Source organism: Sprattus sprattus (genome assembly GCF_963457725.1).
Source record: "Sprattus sprattus genome assembly, chromosome: 2".
In the NCBI taxonomy this organism is placed as follows: domain Eukaryota; kingdom Metazoa; phylum Chordata; class Actinopteri; order Clupeiformes; family Clupeidae; genus Sprattus; species Sprattus sprattus.
This window is the reverse complement of record NC_137921.1, coordinates 43,754,359-43,772,695: the sequence shown is the minus strand read 5'-3', so window position 1 is coordinate 43,772,695 and position 18,337 is coordinate 43,754,359. Positions and strand designations below refer to the sequence as shown.

The 18,337-nt window shown below is 44.2% G+C and overlaps 1 protein-coding gene across 1 annotated transcript in view; it reads right to left on the bottom strand.

Moving 5' to 3' along the window:
- Window positions 1–18,337, bottom strand: part of kif1aa (kinesin family member 1Aa) — a gene marked incomplete at both ends in the record, with an annotated part of 53,110 nt that overhangs the window by 13,659 nt on the left and 21,114 nt on the right. The window contains 21 exons of the mRNA XM_080831881.1: window positions 404–512; window positions 2,432–2,487; window positions 2,595–2,713; window positions 2,883–2,973; window positions 3,122–3,284; window positions 3,381–3,519; window positions 3,759–3,844; window positions 4,577–4,695; window positions 7,801–8,142; window positions 9,316–9,453; window positions 9,807–9,985; window positions 10,367–10,515; window positions 10,610–10,700; window positions 11,102–11,174; window positions 11,484–11,664; window positions 11,901–11,981; window positions 12,102–12,208; window positions 12,364–12,443; window positions 13,661–13,736; window positions 14,114–14,193; window positions 15,002–15,204. Coding sequence (XP_080688007.1) covers window positions 404–512; window positions 2,432–2,487; window positions 2,595–2,713; window positions 2,883–2,973; window positions 3,122–3,284; window positions 3,381–3,519; window positions 3,759–3,844; window positions 4,577–4,695; window positions 7,801–8,142; window positions 9,316–9,453; window positions 9,807–9,985; window positions 10,367–10,515; window positions 10,610–10,700; window positions 11,102–11,174; window positions 11,484–11,664; window positions 11,901–11,981; window positions 12,102–12,208; window positions 12,364–12,443; window positions 13,661–13,736; window positions 14,114–14,193; window positions 15,002–15,204 — 2,662 coding nt within the window. The remainder of the gene's footprint in view (window positions 1–403; window positions 513–2,431; window positions 2,488–2,594; window positions 2,714–2,882; window positions 2,974–3,121; window positions 3,285–3,380; window positions 3,520–3,758; window positions 3,845–4,576; window positions 4,696–7,800; window positions 8,143–9,315; window positions 9,454–9,806; window positions 9,986–10,366; window positions 10,516–10,609; window positions 10,701–11,101; window positions 11,175–11,483; window positions 11,665–11,900; window positions 11,982–12,101; window positions 12,209–12,363; window positions 12,444–13,660; window positions 13,737–14,113; window positions 14,194–15,001; window positions 15,205–18,337) is intronic.

Genomic DNA, 18,337 nt, shown 5'->3' with positions numbered 1-18,337 from the left:
ACAGTGACCCCTACAGGTCTGGAGCATGCATCACCTCTCCACAGTCACTCCTACAGGTCTGGCCTCCTTTGCTATTAGTTCACTGAGTTTACCCGTTATCAAGGCTTGATCGCTAGCATTATGCACTCATCTCCTGCCCCCTTCACAGCTCGAAATCGATGAGGAGACCCTGCCCAGGGACATACGTTAGGCTTTCGATTTGAGCCGCTACTTAAATTACATTTTGTCGACGCGTCACATGATCCTGCCATCAGCTTAATATAAAAATCAATAGGAGCCGTTAAGATTGAGGTATCGACCCGCTTGAGCCGTGGGCGACTTTCATTTTTTATCTTTGTCAGACAGGCGGAGAGACATGATCCCATGAGGCCCATGGGTGAAGCCGTCATGGCTGGACACTCACTCTCCGTTGGCCTCCAGCTCACAGATCTCGAACAACACCATGAGATCGTATTTACAGTGGCAGGGCCCAGCAGTGGGGCGGGTCAGGGCCGTCAGTTTGGTGGCAGGGACTGTGAGCAGAAAAAAAAGAGGGAGAAGGAGAGGTGGAGAGAGAATGAAAGAAACAAAAAGAAAAAAGAGAATTAATTACTGGAGAGGTGACATGGCAGGACAGGAAGCTGAGACCAGCAGTGAGAGAAACACGACCACAGGCTGGAAGAGAGGGACATCAGTATTAGAGGCGGAAGTCAGGAAGATCAGGGTCCAGTGGAGAAGGAAAACCTTTAGTCAGGACACCTGCCATAGGATCTCAGCTACTGCAGCAATCCCTTCACTCTGACCACATCTGTAGACTTACAGAGATGTCAAGACTAACATACCATTTGGGCTAAATATTTTAGAAATATAAAAAGATGTTTGAATTAATAACTGTCAAGTATCAATGTCAGCAGATGTCTGTCAATGTCAAGGGATTACTGCATATAATCATTTTTAACTGTGATTGAGAAAGAGTAGTCAAGGATTCAGACACATGCACTGGATCAAGGTCTGATTTTGAACACATTCACTCTAGACATATCTAGTTTTCTTTGTGTTCTCAGTCATTTCTGAGTAGAATTGATGACTTTTTTATGCTATAAGGCCACATGTCCATTTGATGAAGCGTTCAAAGGATAAACTGAGGGGGAAAGTCAAAGATAAGCACTCAAGACACGTCAGAGCTGAGCCTGACCAAAGCCCTGAAACCATTCTCAAAGAGCTGTAGTTGAACAGGAGCTTTTATTTCTTACTCTATTATTAGCTGTTATGCCTTGCAACTATCAATGAACATATACTACTATTGGACAGGGCATCTTTGTATTGATTTAGTTTAGTTACTGTAGCTGAGCTCTATCCCTTTTGTATTTTTAGATATATGAGAATGTTTTTCATGAAAACACAATTATAAAAACCTCTAGCATTTGTTTAAGTTCAATTAAAGGTGCAGTCCATGATTGTAATCCCATTTCCTTCTTGTCAAATTAAGCTAACTGCTTCTCACAGTCCTCTAGTTGTCTGTTCAGTGAATGGACTTAAAAAACTCTGGTGTTCATACACAGACCTGGCTCTGTAAATGGGAAATAAACAAAGTGGCTCGCTCTGAGCCATTAACAATCCCAGCCAATCAACAGAGTGCTTCAGGAGCACAGAAGGGCGGGGTATAATTGAGTACAAATGTCAAAAACCTTTTGCGAAACTGAATCGCGGACTGCATCTTTAAGAACTTATTAGGGAATTTTGTTATTCCCATTTGACTATGACAAAACTCAAAAAAGTGGTGGTCACATTTCTATATATGAGCATGAAATGGACACGGGGATAATGCTAATCTTATTGAGAGGTGCAGAGTTCTAGGGTGGCTAAATGCTAAGCTCCAGTTTCAGGGCTTTGGTTCTGGCTTGGCACACTGGGGTGGTACCGACCCGGCTTCTGTGCCCTAATGACTGAACAGATAGAGAGGGGCGGAGCCTGCAGCATCGCCTGCTCCTCCACCTCACAGAGGTACGAGGCGGCCATCCCTGCCGCCGACAGGGCGTGGCATGACAGCGAGTCCACCAGCGCCCCGTTGAACACCTCAGGCACCAGATAGCGAATGAGCTCCAACGTCTTCTCCTGGTCGGATGGGGTGTCTTTGTCAGCCTCTGCGCACCCACACACACATATACACACAAACTTATATTCATACACATACGCTTACAGTGCATACACACAAGTAACGAAACATTGAAATGGTTCAGCCCCCAAGAGAAAATAAATGTGAGTTATTGGATGATCTCAACCATTACCTTGACAACATGGGCAACATATCAACAAACACACAAGAGAAAAGGCTGTTTTTTCCGTTCATACAGTGATAGTCCATCCCAAACTTTGGAAGTAAATAATGGTTAAGTGCAGGCATCAATAGCACCAGTCTTATTTATCTACCTAATTTTGCTAGTTTGTTTACCTGGTTTTGAGAGGGGCATCACTCGTGGAAATTGTCTTCTGCTTGGGCGTAGGGGGCTGCCATTAAAAAAGAACAAAGAGCAAAAGACTTACTATCTGAACATGTCATATAATTTATTACCCTCAGGGATAATCAACTAGTGTTTTTTTGCGCTTTATTATACCTGATGAGGTCCTTGCAGAGTGGTGGGAAGGGCTGTTTCTGGTAGTGGCCAAACACCTCAAACACAATGGGCTGTGTTTTTATGTACTCCACAAATGACTTGGTTACCTCTACAGCAATCTGGACAAAGAGGTGAAAAATCACTTTTATTAGTTTTCTCAAAAGGTGATACAAACTCATAATGGAATTGTTTTGATACATATACCCTCCACATTGACACGCTAGTACTTTTTGAATTTTATTGCCACAATAACTTTGCCAAAAATCTACTCCCTTCTTTTAAACTTACATTCTGCACATGGTAAAATCCTAGTGGGGGCCCACGACCCGTATTCTTCAGAGGTTCAGTGGAGAAGGCCTCATCATGCCGGTGGATAAAGCTTTAGGATCAGCATCAGAGTAACAGTCAGACATTGAAACCATAATAGAGTCTGCCTATAATTAGTGACTTATTGTTCATCATATGGATCTAACTGCCCACTAACTTTAAGTCAAACTTGAATTATTATCTGAGGAGCGATAACTTACTTGAACTGGCAGAAGATGTCTGCATACTCTGCAGAGATGCTGGAGGCCTGAAGCACTGTGACCCTGAAGGTGAAGACATTTCCAATCCTCAGGTGCTCCATTGCCCCTTCCAAAGGCCCCTCAAGGCCTGCCTTCAGAGGGCTCTCTATCTCATCTGGATTGGCTGCAGCAGGAATGTCACACAAGGAACGTGAAAGTGTAACTTTTAGTACGCCAAAAAAGTGTACCTAAATCCTTGTACTAACTCTAGTTTGTTTACCTGCACAGGTGTTATTGTTGACCTCATCTGCTGAAGGGCCCATCTCTGAGTTTTGTCCCTCCCCTTCTACAATACGCAGCTCCTCCTGGGACACACCTGTCCGGGTCAGACTGACCATTGGACAGGACTCCGTCTGGAACTGCCCATGAAAGAATACTCTCAGAAAGGTCAATCTGCACTGCAGTTGAATGAGTCTAACCTGGGTAATGCACTTTACAATTCATAGATTACATTTTAAACTCTGATTGAAGTATTAAAAAACAATTAAATGCATATTCATCCAGGTGTTGCGAGGGCGTTTTTTATATTGTTACATGAGGTAATATGGTCTTGTGCGAGTGTGTTTCAACACTTGTGTGATGTAAGTGCTGACCTTACCTTCTCAAACTGCTGGTCCTCAAAGGAGATCTTGGCAGTACCTGACTGCCTGACTCCGGAGCCATAGTCTGGAGCCTCCTCATCGGCTGGAGGAAAACACAGAGCGCCTTCACTTCACTTCCTCTAGAAGTACCACTCTCCCCATCCTTCAGTTAACCCAACCACCCACATCAATCCATTCATGTATACTCATTCAATCATTCATTCATTCATTCATTTAGCCACCCATCTATCACTCAATATGGCATTCATCTACTGATGCAGGCTTCAGAAACACAGGACATTTTCACTTACTTCACTTCACTTCATTTAACTCAAGGGTCACTCGAAAATGTATCTTTCCATCTTGCATTGCACCAACGCAATTATTCTGCTTTCAATCCATTAATACACACCTCTGTGTAACCCACTATCAGTGCTTTTATCCGACCACTTGTTTGTCATCCCAGCCCTCCAGCTGTCCAGTCATCATTCCATCAATATATACATACATGTATCTATACATCCATCCATCCAAATATTTATCCGACTGTTTAATGATAATTTGATTCTTCATAAACTGAGAAAACACTCAAAAGCAACTAACCCCAAGGCACTTAAAATATAATGACTGATCAATATCAATATGATACACACTTTAAAAGGGACGATACAAAGACACTGCTAATTGGGACCCATACAATAGTTTTACAAAGACTAGTTACATAATACATACACACACACACACACACACACACACACACACACACAGCTCCAGGGTCATCTTGCGCTCTCATCATTGGTATAGGGCAGATGATGACCTCTGGGTCAGATGTTACCTGAGATGGCTTGCACTGCCACCCTGAGGAAACCCTTCACCTCGCCCTTCTCACTGACAATGGCCACGCGGTGCACCAGGGGCACAGGGTACAGCAGGTTGCTCAGATACACAAAGGCCCTGAGAAGGAAAGCGAGGATGAAAGAAAAAGGACAGAAAGTGATAGAATGGGGAAGGGAAGAACAAAAGATGGAGCACAAGAACAAATCAGCAGGTTTTCAGACAAACAGACAAACACAGCACTGGACACACAAACACGACACCAAGCCGGCAAAGCAACTGAACTGAAAAGCTGGGACGACTCTCACGGCGGCCATGACTGCTCTGGGTAGCTGCACAAGATGGTCTTATCCTGTTCACTGTTACTATCTTCACACACAGAGGACTTCTACCCTGATCTTATTCATCACACGGTTTGAGGCTATCTTTGGTGAGGTTTAGGAGCATGGGGGTGAGAGGAGACTGTACTCTTATGGGCAGGCAGGTAGGCCAGCTAAATGATGTAGGGGTCCAATGTTTGTAACCAGTGTCAGTGCATTTGAACTTTTTTGTACTGCTCTGTCAAATGCTGTACAGCTGCCTCTGCGTGTGTGTATTTGTATTGTGTATCGTGATTACATTGTGGTTCTTTTCTTCAAATAACTCGCTTTTAAGACTGAACTTTAGAGTAATTACCGTGAGACACCAATGTTTCAAACAAAATCTAAGACTGATCATTTCAACCACCAGCATTGGTAAATACTGTCTGGAGAAATAAGAAACATACCAAAAATTACATGGCGAAATTATTTTTTCTAGGAGCATCTTAGATTCTATATGCAAAATTATAAATAGAATTGTGACCATGAGTTTAAAGGTAAATCATTGTAAATATGATGATCTTTAGACTGCAGTCAAAAGTATATAAACCATAATTTTATATATATATATATATATATATATATATATATATATATATATATATATATATATATATTATATATATATATATATTATATGCCTATTAGATGACAGATCCTGACCAAGCCAAAACAGTCTGCAGCACCAATATGATTCTTCATTGACTGCGACAGAGTTCTCCGTTGAGTGTTTACAGTAAGGAGTATATTGACTCCATGCTTTCAGTTTCTCCTAATTTTAAACCCTTTACTTTTCTGACCTGATATAAATTTGTTGCGTTGTAATTGAGGACTGCATTTCCCAGAGGCCAATGGGGATACACATTCAAAGGGAAAGGAGTGAGGAGGTGTAAGACAAGATTGGTGAGGTGCAAAGAGGACATGCTCAGGACCAAAAAAAGTAAAACTAAAAAAGCATTTGGCTTATCGACTCAAAGCAAAATTAGATGAAAATCATGTGAAATACAGACCACAGATACAATTCAATCACCACTGCTGATACTTCCAAGTATGTTCAAGAAAAAAACAAGGGCATGAAACCAGAAATAATAAACACAGCTTCCAGACCAACTGTTAGTGTGCTTAGTGTGCGCAAGTGCAAGTTTATGCAAAGGTGAAAGCCAATTACTCAAAATACCAAATTTGACAAAAAAAAAATGACAAAATGATCAAACGAGGGTGTGCTCTGGCATGCCTAGTAGAGTCAGCTGCAATAGAAAACCAGCTCTTTCATCTTGAGATAACAATCTCCCTGAATCACCACAGAAAAAGAACCGATTCATTTGGATGAATCGTTTGTTTGGATTCATGGACCGTTCATGCCATACGAAACACGAGGCAGCTTTGTCTTGCCATCAGTACAAAGCAGACATCTCAGCATGTCAAGAAGTCAAGCCCAGTGACATTTCTAGGAAAAGCCATGGTGCTGAGTCTCAACAAGCCAATGGGAAGTCTGTGAAGCACAAACCTTGGCAAAAAAGAAGTGCAGGAGTGTTTGGACAGTGGATAAAAAGCGATTCATTCAAAGAGCATACAAGCTCATTCCACTAAGAATCATCCAAATACCAATCAGTTTAATTACGTGAATCAGTGACAGCCAAAGCTCAAGGTATGTGCTCACAACTAATTTGGATGAGAGCCTATGTATGATTACGGCAATATTTTGAGGGGAGTATGCAAGATTCTGACTGTGCAGTATACAAATCAATTTAACTGTGACTATGGTCACACCGATAATAGTCCACTTAGGACACCACATTAGCTGTTATGCTAAAAACTAACTGGCAGTTATTCTGAGCCCCGAAGATGATGGATCTCCCAACCATACCTGGACACTAATCCAGCAAATATACTGATTTGTATGTCAGCCGCTTCATTTTAACTTCACCTTTAAGATATCTGTTAGGACATGATATCAGGATTGATGTGTATTTTATTCTATTTTACCATTCAGTTATCTTGTTCCAAGCATTCAGGAAAGCATGCTTGTTGGCATTAACATAAGTCTATAAGAGTGTGAGAACATGAATGTTCCTGCTGGAGTTGTGTTTGTGGCCGGGGTGTGAGTGCTTGGGCATGGATTTTAAAGGAGCTGGCCTTGGACGAGTGTTCACAAAGCGTGGAGAACCTTGCGTGTGTGAGCGGCCGTAAATGCCTTAAGAGAGCGCGGCCAAACGAGAGGCGAGGGACCTGGTAGCCTTGGCCCCTGCGTGGTGGATTCCTACATCCCGTCACCATTCCGAGTGATGTCATTTATCTTTCCCACTATAAAGGACCAGCCTTCGCACGCAGGGCCATCGCTGTCGTGTGGGGAAGCCTTTCCAAGGCGCTGGAAACATGGCCTATTAAAGCATACATCTCTTACATGGTCTGGGCCCCGTTCAGGCTGAGTATATTACTTTTAAGAGGAGTCTCCCTGTAACCACCCCGCCACGTGCGCACTGACGACTACTGCATCGAAAGGAAAGCGAATGGAGACAGTATGGTGTATTAAGAGGAGTGCATGTTTTATAAGGACATTGTGGTGTCTGTATGTGAAGTCTATGCATAGTTGCTTAAAGACTGTCTGGTTGCAAAAATGTCTTCTGAATGACATATTTTACATTAATGTGAGTGATTGAGTATGGGTATTTCTGTAGCTACAATATATATATACTGTATGACCAAGCTTGCATGTAAATGGCTACACTTGTGTCAACAATATTTGCTTGAATGTATTTACGTGTGAGTCGGTGTGTGTGTGTCTGTGTGACACTCAAGGAGGCCCTATGTCTCAGTGTGAAAGAGCTAGTTTCCTCTTCCAGCAGGCTCCCGAAACCTCACCAACCTTCCCACTACACTGAATATGGGCGAGCGGTCGTAAAAAGGGTCCGGGCCTTCGCCGGAGCGTGGGCACAGCGCCCTCTCCTCCTCCTCCTCCACCTCCTCATCACCATCACCATCATCCTCCTCTCCCCCAAGTTCCGAGGATGGGTCGTCCAAAAAGATATCATCATCATCATCATCATCGTCCAGGTCTTCCAACTCCTCCATCCCCTCCTCCTCCACCCTCCACCCCCGGCGCCAGGGGTCAGCCAGCTCGGTTAAGTCCGAGCTGGGGTTGGAGAGGGTAGGAGAAGGGGTGGGCTCGCTCATACGCTGACTCATGCATGCGTGGAAGATGGGGTTTCTGGTGTCACCAGAGAGATGGAGGGATGAGAGGTAAGGGGACAGGGAGGGGAAAGGAGAGGAGAGGAGGAGGAAGTGGACCAGGGTTAGTAAGAACAAGATAAAGAGACAAACACTGGTTGAGGTCAAGACGGAGAGAGGAAGAGGTCAGGTCTGTGTGCTTTTTTATTTAATTTGACAATTTTGGCGTGTTAACCAGCCGGTTTTATTGGTTGTTTAGTTAATAAATCAGTTTGGATATTCTTTGTCACTATAAATGATTTCACATAAATGATTCAGTATATGAGATGTCATATGCTTGGTCGATATGAAGTCATCAAATACGATACAGTATGTCAGATGTCCATTGAAGAGTCTGACATTACAGATGTGCTATTTATCTGTTGACAGAGATAACAGGAGTTTTTCAGGCATTCCAGGGCCACTGAGTGTAATAATTGTCACAGAGAGGTGACCTAAGTAGAGAGTGAGGGAGCAGCCATTTTCATGCTCCACTAACAGCCAGTACATCAAAACACCTGCGAGGTCCTAAAGCTGTGTGTGTGTGTGTGTGTGTGTGTGTGTGTGTGTGTGTGTGTGTGTGTGTGTGTTCTCTCATCCATCTTTCCCAAGGGGGTACCAAATAGCATCAGCAGAGTACGCCTCCGCCCAGCACTCACTCTTAATGGACACTGATCTCTGGCCTGCATACAGCAGCTGACTTTAACGCTGATCACTGGAGGCCCGTGAGAATATAGGTCAGCAGTGAGCCCCTTTCTGCAGTGGCTGCTGGGAGGAGACGGGCTTTGTCAATGTCAAAGCATTCTATCGTACAGTAGCAAATACTCCGCATGGCAAGTGTCAGCGCGTGCTCTAAAACCCTAGTTTCCATACTTGCCATTGACAGGTTTAGAGCAGGGGAGTCCCATTCTCTTCAGAGAGAGAGTTTGCTTTCCGTGGTTTTTGGTTGCAATCTTAAATAAACCTGCTTGACTCAAATTACATGTTCACTTATTTCATTCACTAGTCAGTAATAATATTAATATATCTATGTAATGCCTGTAAGGCCTGTAAACTCTCCGGGAGTGTACATCTCAAGGAGTAGAATTAGGGCATCCCTGTTCTAAAGCATCTTACTGACAGTCTTCTCAAATCATGCCTGCCTGCACAATGTTGCAATCGCCATAGCACTCACCTTCCCACCAGACGGAACCAGGGGAAGCGGTCATAAAAGGGGTCGCCACCCGTCATGGCACTGTCGCAGTCCTCCAGAGCAGGGCTAGGGACCTCTGCGGCCCGATCATACATCTCCCTCATCAGTTCCAACCGTTGCCTGCAGGGGACAGCAGAGAGTGATAAATGAGGCTGGCTCAGTCACAGTGTCTGTGCTGTGAGTCTTTGCTATGCTTAAAATCTTACATAATGTTGCGTCAAGCTGTAAAAAAGTTTTAATATAGAGTCTATTAAAAGCAGATGAGAGTTGTAATGTGTAAAAAGTATATAACAAGGATTTATAGAAAGACAACTAAAAATATAGCAAATTACTTAGCAATTTTTACCCTCACATACAAGTGGTACTGCACTTTTAAGAGGTACAATTACCTTTGACACAATGTGTGTGTGTGTGTGTGTGTGTGTGTGTGTGTGTGTGTGTGTGCCTTCATGCAGCACAAGACATATAGTTACCTAAGTTTCTCCAGGGTCCAGTAGTGAGTGGCTCCATTCTTCTGGTCCTGCACCTCGACAGCCACTATGGTTCGAGGGAAGGGGCGTTTCTCCCGATCTTTGGCCGCCTCAGGAGGCAGCAGGTCCGGAGGCAAAGGGGAGTACAGAGTGTCTGTCAGCAGCACAAACTGGAACTGAACCTGTGGATCCAAACACACGGACATGTTAGCACTACAAAACGTAAGTCCCCTGACATCAAAATGTATCACACAGTATCCAATCTTTTCAAATGCTTTAAGTTTTCACTACTTTACACCAATTGTTACTGATAAGCTATCAAAATTAATCATTTCCATATCCTAACCATTTAGAAATACAAAGGCAATTTTCTTAAATATTTGATTATTCAATCCATTTTATTATTGATGCACTGTCCTCACTTGGGTGGGAAACACATGCATCATTGTGGTGTGTGTCTCTCGTGAATAACACAGATCTTGTGTGAGTTGAATAATTGTACTTGTTAAATCTGACTCTCTTCTTTTAAAAAACTTCTTGTGACATGCCTCACACTGCCTTACCTTCTTCTTTAGCTCAACACTAATGGCGTTCGCTTCCTTGAGGAAGATGGCATTGCCCCACAGAAGGTCCCTGAGGGAGGTGAACTGGTAGCACCGCCACTTGCGGAAGGCCCATAAGGCCATCTCTGTCTCACGTTCTGTCCATTGCACTGTGGGTAAAACAAGTTTACATGAGCAACCATTTTTATCCTAATGTTTATTTTTTGGTCACACTGTAATAGATAGACATTTATATCATCTCACCTTCCTCTTCAGGTTCCTCCTCTTCCTCTGTCGCCTCGGGGTTACATCGGTCCACCTGCTTCTGGAGGGCCTCCAGCTTGCTCTCATAGTCCTGGAGGATTGATTACAAATAATACTATAGTTATGAGACAAAGTTTCCCTTACATATATTCATATGAGGTATTATTCAACAGTAAAGCAGATACTGTTAAGGGTAGTGTAATTTAAACAACACTCAGATAAAAGCAAATATTATATCAGTACTTGAAATATAACTCGATGACCTTGGTGCTGCTTCCAACATGTCACAGACTACAAAGAGGACCCTGAAGTTCAAATACCTCCACATTCACTCTAAAGCTCCTCGCTTGGCATTGATTGAACCCCTTAAAAACCCTGTTCCACAAATGTACATATTTAGAGGTCTTTTTTAATGAAAAAATCCCTTCAAGGCCTTGATTGCACATTATTCTGAATTGATGTATGTTAGTGCTGGAGCTCATCAGTTCTCACCAGCCTCTGCTGCTCCAGGAGGTTGTTGGTCTCCTCTCTCTCCCGCCGGTACTGTTCTTCCAGCTCCTGCAGCCTAGGGAGCAGAAGGACAGAGAAGGACACACAGAGAATGAAACCCTCAGAAAAAACGATCAAATCTGTCAAATATAGTCACAAGACCAACCCTATACAGTCATCTATCCATCTTCACCCTTACTCACTCTTTAAACATACTATCTGTCTTTGCATCCATCCATCTACCCATCCATCCATCCACCCTATAGTTCATCTATCCATATCCAACCCACCTCCATCTCTCCCAAGCACACATACACACACTACTGTCTGCACCATGCTCTCCTTTCCCTACTCGCCCTCCCTCTTCCTCTCCTCCCCATCTCACCTCTGGTCCATCTCCTGCTTCATGTCGATGCCCTGTTTGTCCAGCAGCTCCCTCTGAGCGAAGGCCCAGTCCACAGGCTCCATGGGGGTCTCAGCGCAGGGCGTGCGTTCCCGCTCCTGACGCGCCTGCTCCGGGTGGTTGAAGCGAAACACGTGGCTCTTACCCAGGATGATGCGGTTTCCTGTATCAAGTCAAAAGCCAGAACAAAACAGATGCACCACATTAAGATAACCGTGTTATTTTAAACAGATCTGTCATCAGCTTCAAGAATAACACCATGTTATTCTGCATTTATTTTCTTTGAATCAGTGAACAAAAATTAAGTGTCATTGAGAAACTGTTGCAATTGTAAAACAGGACATTTTTTAGATATTATTATTATTCACTGAGAACATGGCAATACACCAAACAGCCTACCTGATCTGAGAACTGTGGGCTCAGTCACCCTCTTCCCGTTGACGTATGTCTCAGCATCCTCACAAGGCTCCAGGATCACTGCTGTATTACAACATTGGAGGAAATTCCATGTCATTAAACCAACCCAACACAAGAAGAGTAAATGAGTACAGCAACCTGAGCTTGAAAACAACATGCTTTCTCAATCTGTCTCTGGCTTACCTTCTCCATGGCTGTCAGTTGCACAGGTGAAAATGCAGTGCTCATCCTTGATGAAGTGGCCACTGAGAACAATGTCCTGACGGCTACATGCGTCCACACGACCAACCCTAAAAAAAAGAATTTACAATTTTCATTCATTTCAAATGCATCACACTGTGGTTTCATTTCATTTGATTCCACATCTCCAAACTTATTAAAAGGGAGGCAAAGTGTTTCCAAATTCATTCCTAGGAATATAAGCAACCATGGCAAATGAATTTACCTTGTGATTCCATCTTTGATATAGTATAGGAGGCACTCAGACATCAAAGGATCTTCATTCAGGTTCACCAGATGGGGAGTCTAGCACCAAAACAACAGTGTGTGAGTGACTTTAACCAACTAACTCTGCACATTACATCAACAGTACATCAGAGGTCTTAAACACACCAAGCCCATGCTTCAATAACAATCATAATTTATAAAAAAAATATAAATAATGTGAGTCCTCTGTGTGCCGTAGGGCACCTCACATCAGAGAAATCAGACCACCTGTAATAATGCCTGAGACGCTCACACTTAGAAAAGGCAACAACACAATCACCCAGGGATATTTCTGCAATGAAAAAACCCAAACTCTACTCTGCATGCGAGTGTAAAGAGATCCCTCAGGAAGTAGAGGTAAATACAAGAGACACACACAGTTGCCAGTGTCCATGGACCATAGGAGTGTGTGTGTGTGTGTGTGTGTTTCAGTCAACACATTTGCCACTAATGTTGTCTACAGCTGTTTCACACACACACAAACACACAGACACACACACACACAAACATACAAAGGAAGACAATAAACCTCTCCAATGACCTGGTCAAAGCCTGTAATGTGTTTGCTTTGGCCATTCTGGACACTTGACTGCTCAGAGCAGCGCTTTCTAATGAGCCGCGGCGCCGTTAAAAACATGAAAGGCGCACTCTACTGATCTAAACGATCTCTCAACAGTAATTACGACACTACATGGATATGGACTGATGTTGTCAATGAGCCTAATTGAATACAGTTCACCTTCTGCACCTTCTTTGTGTACGGGTGCTTCAAGAGGACACTACATATCCATAAGACTGGGGATAAGGCTCTCCTACAACGAGGAACGTTTTTTGCCCTTCATTACTGCACTGACGGAGAGGAAGAAAAAGACGGAGCACTCAGGAGCAGACAGCAGAGTCTCAACAGAGAAAGAACAAAAAAAACAGCCGGAGAGTCTCCAGAAGCTCTCCATGGCAACCAACCTCGTTAGGGGAGAAGAGGCCCACTGTGTCAATGAACACGGCCTGGGGCTTTCTCTCGTGAGGCTTCAAGGCAGGGAGCACAAACAAATGTACAGAAATCAACAGGCTGTAATGTTAATCACTGAGCTCATTGCACTGATTTCACCCCAGCCTAACAGCTGGGCTTAGCAGCTTGAGGAGAAATGAGGGTGTACTGCACAGACCATGATGATGCAGAGATGTTTGAGTGAGTAACATGGCTGAGTCAGCGAGAGCCATCTGGGCTTCTTTTTTGGGGAGGGGGGTCTGCTTACCTTCTTTGGTGAGAACACGCCCACGGTGCCACCATCTTCCCTCATGGCCACCCCCATCTCAGCCAGCAGGGCCTCACTGTGCAAAGCAGAGTCCATGTTTGTATCTCAGCGTGCGCCACTACATCACAGCGTTGTTTCATGCATGCTGTGTGGAGAGCTAGTGCAGATATGACATTTGGGGTTTTTGACCTATGTACGGTACACACACTCATGTGTACACACTTACATGTGATGCACGCAGGGCTCAGAATAAACAACCCACTTCACTGAACAGCAATTGTTTACTGAGAATCTGCAAAATGTTTTTTCTACTCTGCACTGCCCAGTGTACAGTATGCAGAGGAAAGCATTTGCTGTATGGAAAGCGTACATACATTTTGGTAACGTTTATGTTGAAGAATAAATGCCCTGTATGCAGAAATCTGACCGAGAGAGAGAGAGACACACGCTCACCGTTCCATGCGGATGGCCTCTGTGCGGCGAAGCTTCTCCTCCCAGGTCTCATTGAGCTCAGCTATGATTTTCTCAGTTTCCTGGTTGACATGGCAGAGGAGAACAAGTCAAGTCAAGGCATGCAACCCAGTACACCACCACACAGCATCAGTATTCACAACTCAATGCGATGAACTGCATACCGAAGGGATACAATTTAAATGTGAAATTCAGCTCCAGAACCTGAAGGCTGCCATTTTACAAACATTCAAAATGTTTTAATTGTATTATGCTCAAAATTAGACACAAATGAGGATGACAGAAGTAACTCATGGAAATTGCACAAATGTTTCATTATTAGCTGAAAGCACACTCTGGTCAAAGCAGGTTAATATTTGCCCAAACGCTGGGTAAGGAATGGAGATGCTAGTGTGTGGAAACTCCTACACACACCATCACTGAGTCATATTCAGTAGCAGTAATTGGAGTACACAAGCCACACACCTCTGCAATATCCAGCTCTACCAGTTGTCATAAACGTGTTCATTTATATTCAGCTAGTGAACAGAGAGTCTGATTCATAGGGTGGTTTTATACCACAGTGTTTTGTGTTTATGTGTGTGTGTGTGTTTGTGTGTGTGTTTGTGCTTGCTACCTCATTACCTCACAGTTTCACAATTTGAACCTTTCTTTGGCTCTGTGATATTTTTCACAGAATATCAGAGATTTATGTATCTACTGATTTTATGCTGATACTCTAACTTCACAGAGAGTCTACTTATTTTGTCTACAAAAAAGAAAATGATCAAGGTTGTCTTGTTGAATCATAGCAGAGCATCAGAATGCCACATGGGCAGTTGAGGCAGTGAGCAGAAGGTCTAGGGGGTTGGGGGATGGGGGAGGACTCACCTTCAGCCTCTCAATGGCCTCCTCGCTGCCGGGGCTGAACATGATGCGGTCGGCAAGGCTGGCAACAGAGCCAGCACGGCTGGACAGGGCGGAGAGAGACGGGGACGGACTCATCCCAGTCATGGCATTGGTCACTGTGGAGAGATCACCTCTTTGATTGACAGCCTGCCCATTATTGTTATTGTTCTTGTGATCGGATATGTCTGTCAGGGAGGGCGGGCGGGGGGAGGGGGAAGGGGCAAAGGGGTGCGGAGTGGACGGAGGTGGGAGGGAGAGAGAGTGGGGTAGGGGAGGGGGGTTTGCCAGAGACAGGGAGGCGAGAGAACGGACAGAGAGAAAGGAGGCAGACAGATAAAGGAAGAGGCGAGAGAAGGAAAAATAGAGAGACAAAAACAGAAGAAAAAGACAGAATAAGTGAAGACGTGAAGAAGGCAGAAATGAATAGGACACAAGAAAAAGAAGAAAAAAATCAAGAGGCTTTTTAAAAGTGCGATTCAAGAAGACAAGGAACAAGAAAGTGCGGACAGCTCCTACATACCAACATGAGACTGAAGAAAGGGACAAAAGGAAGAAAGGTAGGAAGGAAGAAGGTCAGCCAAAGCGCACAGCAGCTTAGGGGCCGGAGAGCAAAGGCTGGCATCACAAAGCACATCCATAAGCAATCAGCCAGAAGCACCATTACTTATCCACCTTCTCTGCAGCTTCCCGTAGAGGCCCAATTGTTATGCTACCCACTCACACTAACCTTATTTCTTCTTGGCCTCTGTGACTGCGGGTTTCAACTGTACCTCAACTTTTAATAATGTATCAATTTGTATCTCTGTGCCTATAGAAGTAGCTGATCGAGTGTATATCTTGGGGAATACAATAACCTGCACAACTCACTCCCTCTGTATGTCCAAGGATTTCACCCTGTCTAGCGTTGCCCAAATTGCACAATTTCCTTTTTACAAGTTTTCATTTGTACCAAGGTACAAGTCGCTGCATGTCTTGCTAGGGTCCGGGGACAAAATTATCTCCAACACCCCCTATCTCCCAGCCTGGCGCAGATCGCTGACACATACAACCACACAACATGCACAGATCACTGACTGTTTGGGTATGGCAGTGTACACAGAACACATGTTCCATTTGTGCATGGCAAAACAGCTCTCCTTTCCAACTCACTATTTAAACATAGACCTTTGCATGCCCGTGGTCATCAGTGCCTTTTGACCCCCACTGACGGCGGGCCAGCCCTAGTGAGCAGTTCCTCTTAATTACATTTACTGTATTTGCAGTTGAGCAGATGCTGCTCTCCTCCCGCGCGGCTCTGAGACGGATCTGTCCATCCATCACCGGGCGAGCCTCTCAGGGAGGGAGCCAGGCTGGCTGAAGGCCTCTCTCCTCAGCAGCAGCACCAGCAGTAAACCACGGGATCAGATAACATGTTTAAAGGCACCCGACTGTCATTGTTATCTGTTACTGCCGAGCCACTGTGAAACTAGCATTACCAGATCCATTACGCTAGCGGACACACCCTCTATTAAAAATGGTGGCTAATACGGTAATTTTGGGATGTGGGTCAGAGTGATAAATTCTAGTCCTTACAGCCATGCAGTGGATTTTTTTCCCCCGTCTTTAATGGGCTGTCGTAATAGCTGTAGTGTCTGCTAAGTCCAGCTAAGCATCAGTTATTTATTTTGCAATGAACAGCCTTGTGTTGATAAGCTAGAATTCATAAATCCACCTGCACACATTTTAGCATTTGCACAGAAAGACAGGCAATGGCCTGATGTAAGTACAACCAAGTAGTCAGCTAGTGCTGCTATCGCAACAGGGATAGATTCAAATTGAGAGGGGAAATTGGACGTTAAACAATCAAAAATAGTAGAATCGTTTGGCTGTATCGTGTCAATCTCTATGGCAATACTTAGACTGTACAGTGTACAGACTGCTTCCATTGCTTGTGTCGTCCAGATGTGCATTGGCACGATGCAATGTGAGCTGGACAAAGAGGCTTTTGATTGGGTTGCAATTGGCCTGATGCTGTGGGAAGTGTCTGTCCATCCGGTCTGAATGACCAGACACAAACACATCCTTGATTCACAATAGCTTCCTCAGCTTTATCCCCATACGAGAGAAGAGTAAGAGGTTTTTCTGCAGACAGTAGCGTACCATAGCTGCTCACCAGTCGTGTTGTGACTGTGAGTGACTCATCTGGCAAACGCTTTGGCCCAAGGGTTTCTGTTACTCTCACTGACAGAGCCTAATCCAGTCTAACATCCTCTTACCTTTAACCGAGCTGGATGAGAACAGAGACCAAGACCAATCACTTCCTAGTAGGCTTCAAGACTCATTTACATCAGCCATTGCCGTGCAGGGAGCAGCCAGCAGGGGACAGCATAGCTCAGTGCCATTGTGCAACACAAGGAATTTATGTTCGCATCCTGTCCTTCGCAAGTGATATAAGAATACCTCCAAATCTTTCCGCTCCTACGCTAAGTGACAGATAAAACAGGTCCTCACTCGCCGCGCCAGCAGGTCTCACAGATACGGTACTGTCATGAAGCTGAAGCCAATGCGGATGGCCATGCTAACGCCAACGCAGAAACCAGCTGAAGTAAGGTGCCACCGGGCTCAGTGTCTGCCACTCAGTTACCCAGCTACGACGTGCTCTCTCTTTTAGTTCTAGCACAAACAAATCTGTCGAGTCACTTATTTCAGAGCTCGCAATACGAGAAAGTAACCATGGGCAAAGGGCGTTTCGTGTGCATTTCCGATACTATATCACTAATAGTCTGTGATTTTTTTTATGATTTCAGCTACGTTCTCTGAGTGATGTCTAGGTAAAGGACCTGCTTTGGAAAAGTCTGAGAAATCAAAATTGATTACATTTAATTGATTTTATTTTGCAGCCCACCATTAAGTACTTCTTTCTGTGCGTTTGCTTCATTTCCTTTTTGCGGAGAGCCGTACGCTGAGCATGGGAGTGAGAGAGCTGAGCCCTGAGAGGCAGAGTTCTTTCTTGTGACTTTCAAAATGTCATTCAAGCAAGAGCAAGAGTACAGTATACAGCGCAGTGAAAAAAAGCTCCAATGTAGCACAGATTCAGCAGTTCTGCAGCACCAGAGTACATTAAGCAAACACTGCAGCCCCACAGTGATATCAGCCCACAAAAATATCCTAAAAAAAAATGGCCCAAAACCCCAACGACATCCCAAACCCAGGCCAACAACCAGACCCACAGTGGTAAAACACCGGACCAGCCTATCTCAAGCCAGGTCACATCGTTTTTGTCAATCATAGGCCCATTATCAACACATGATGTGTTAATTGAAGTGACTATGAACTCAA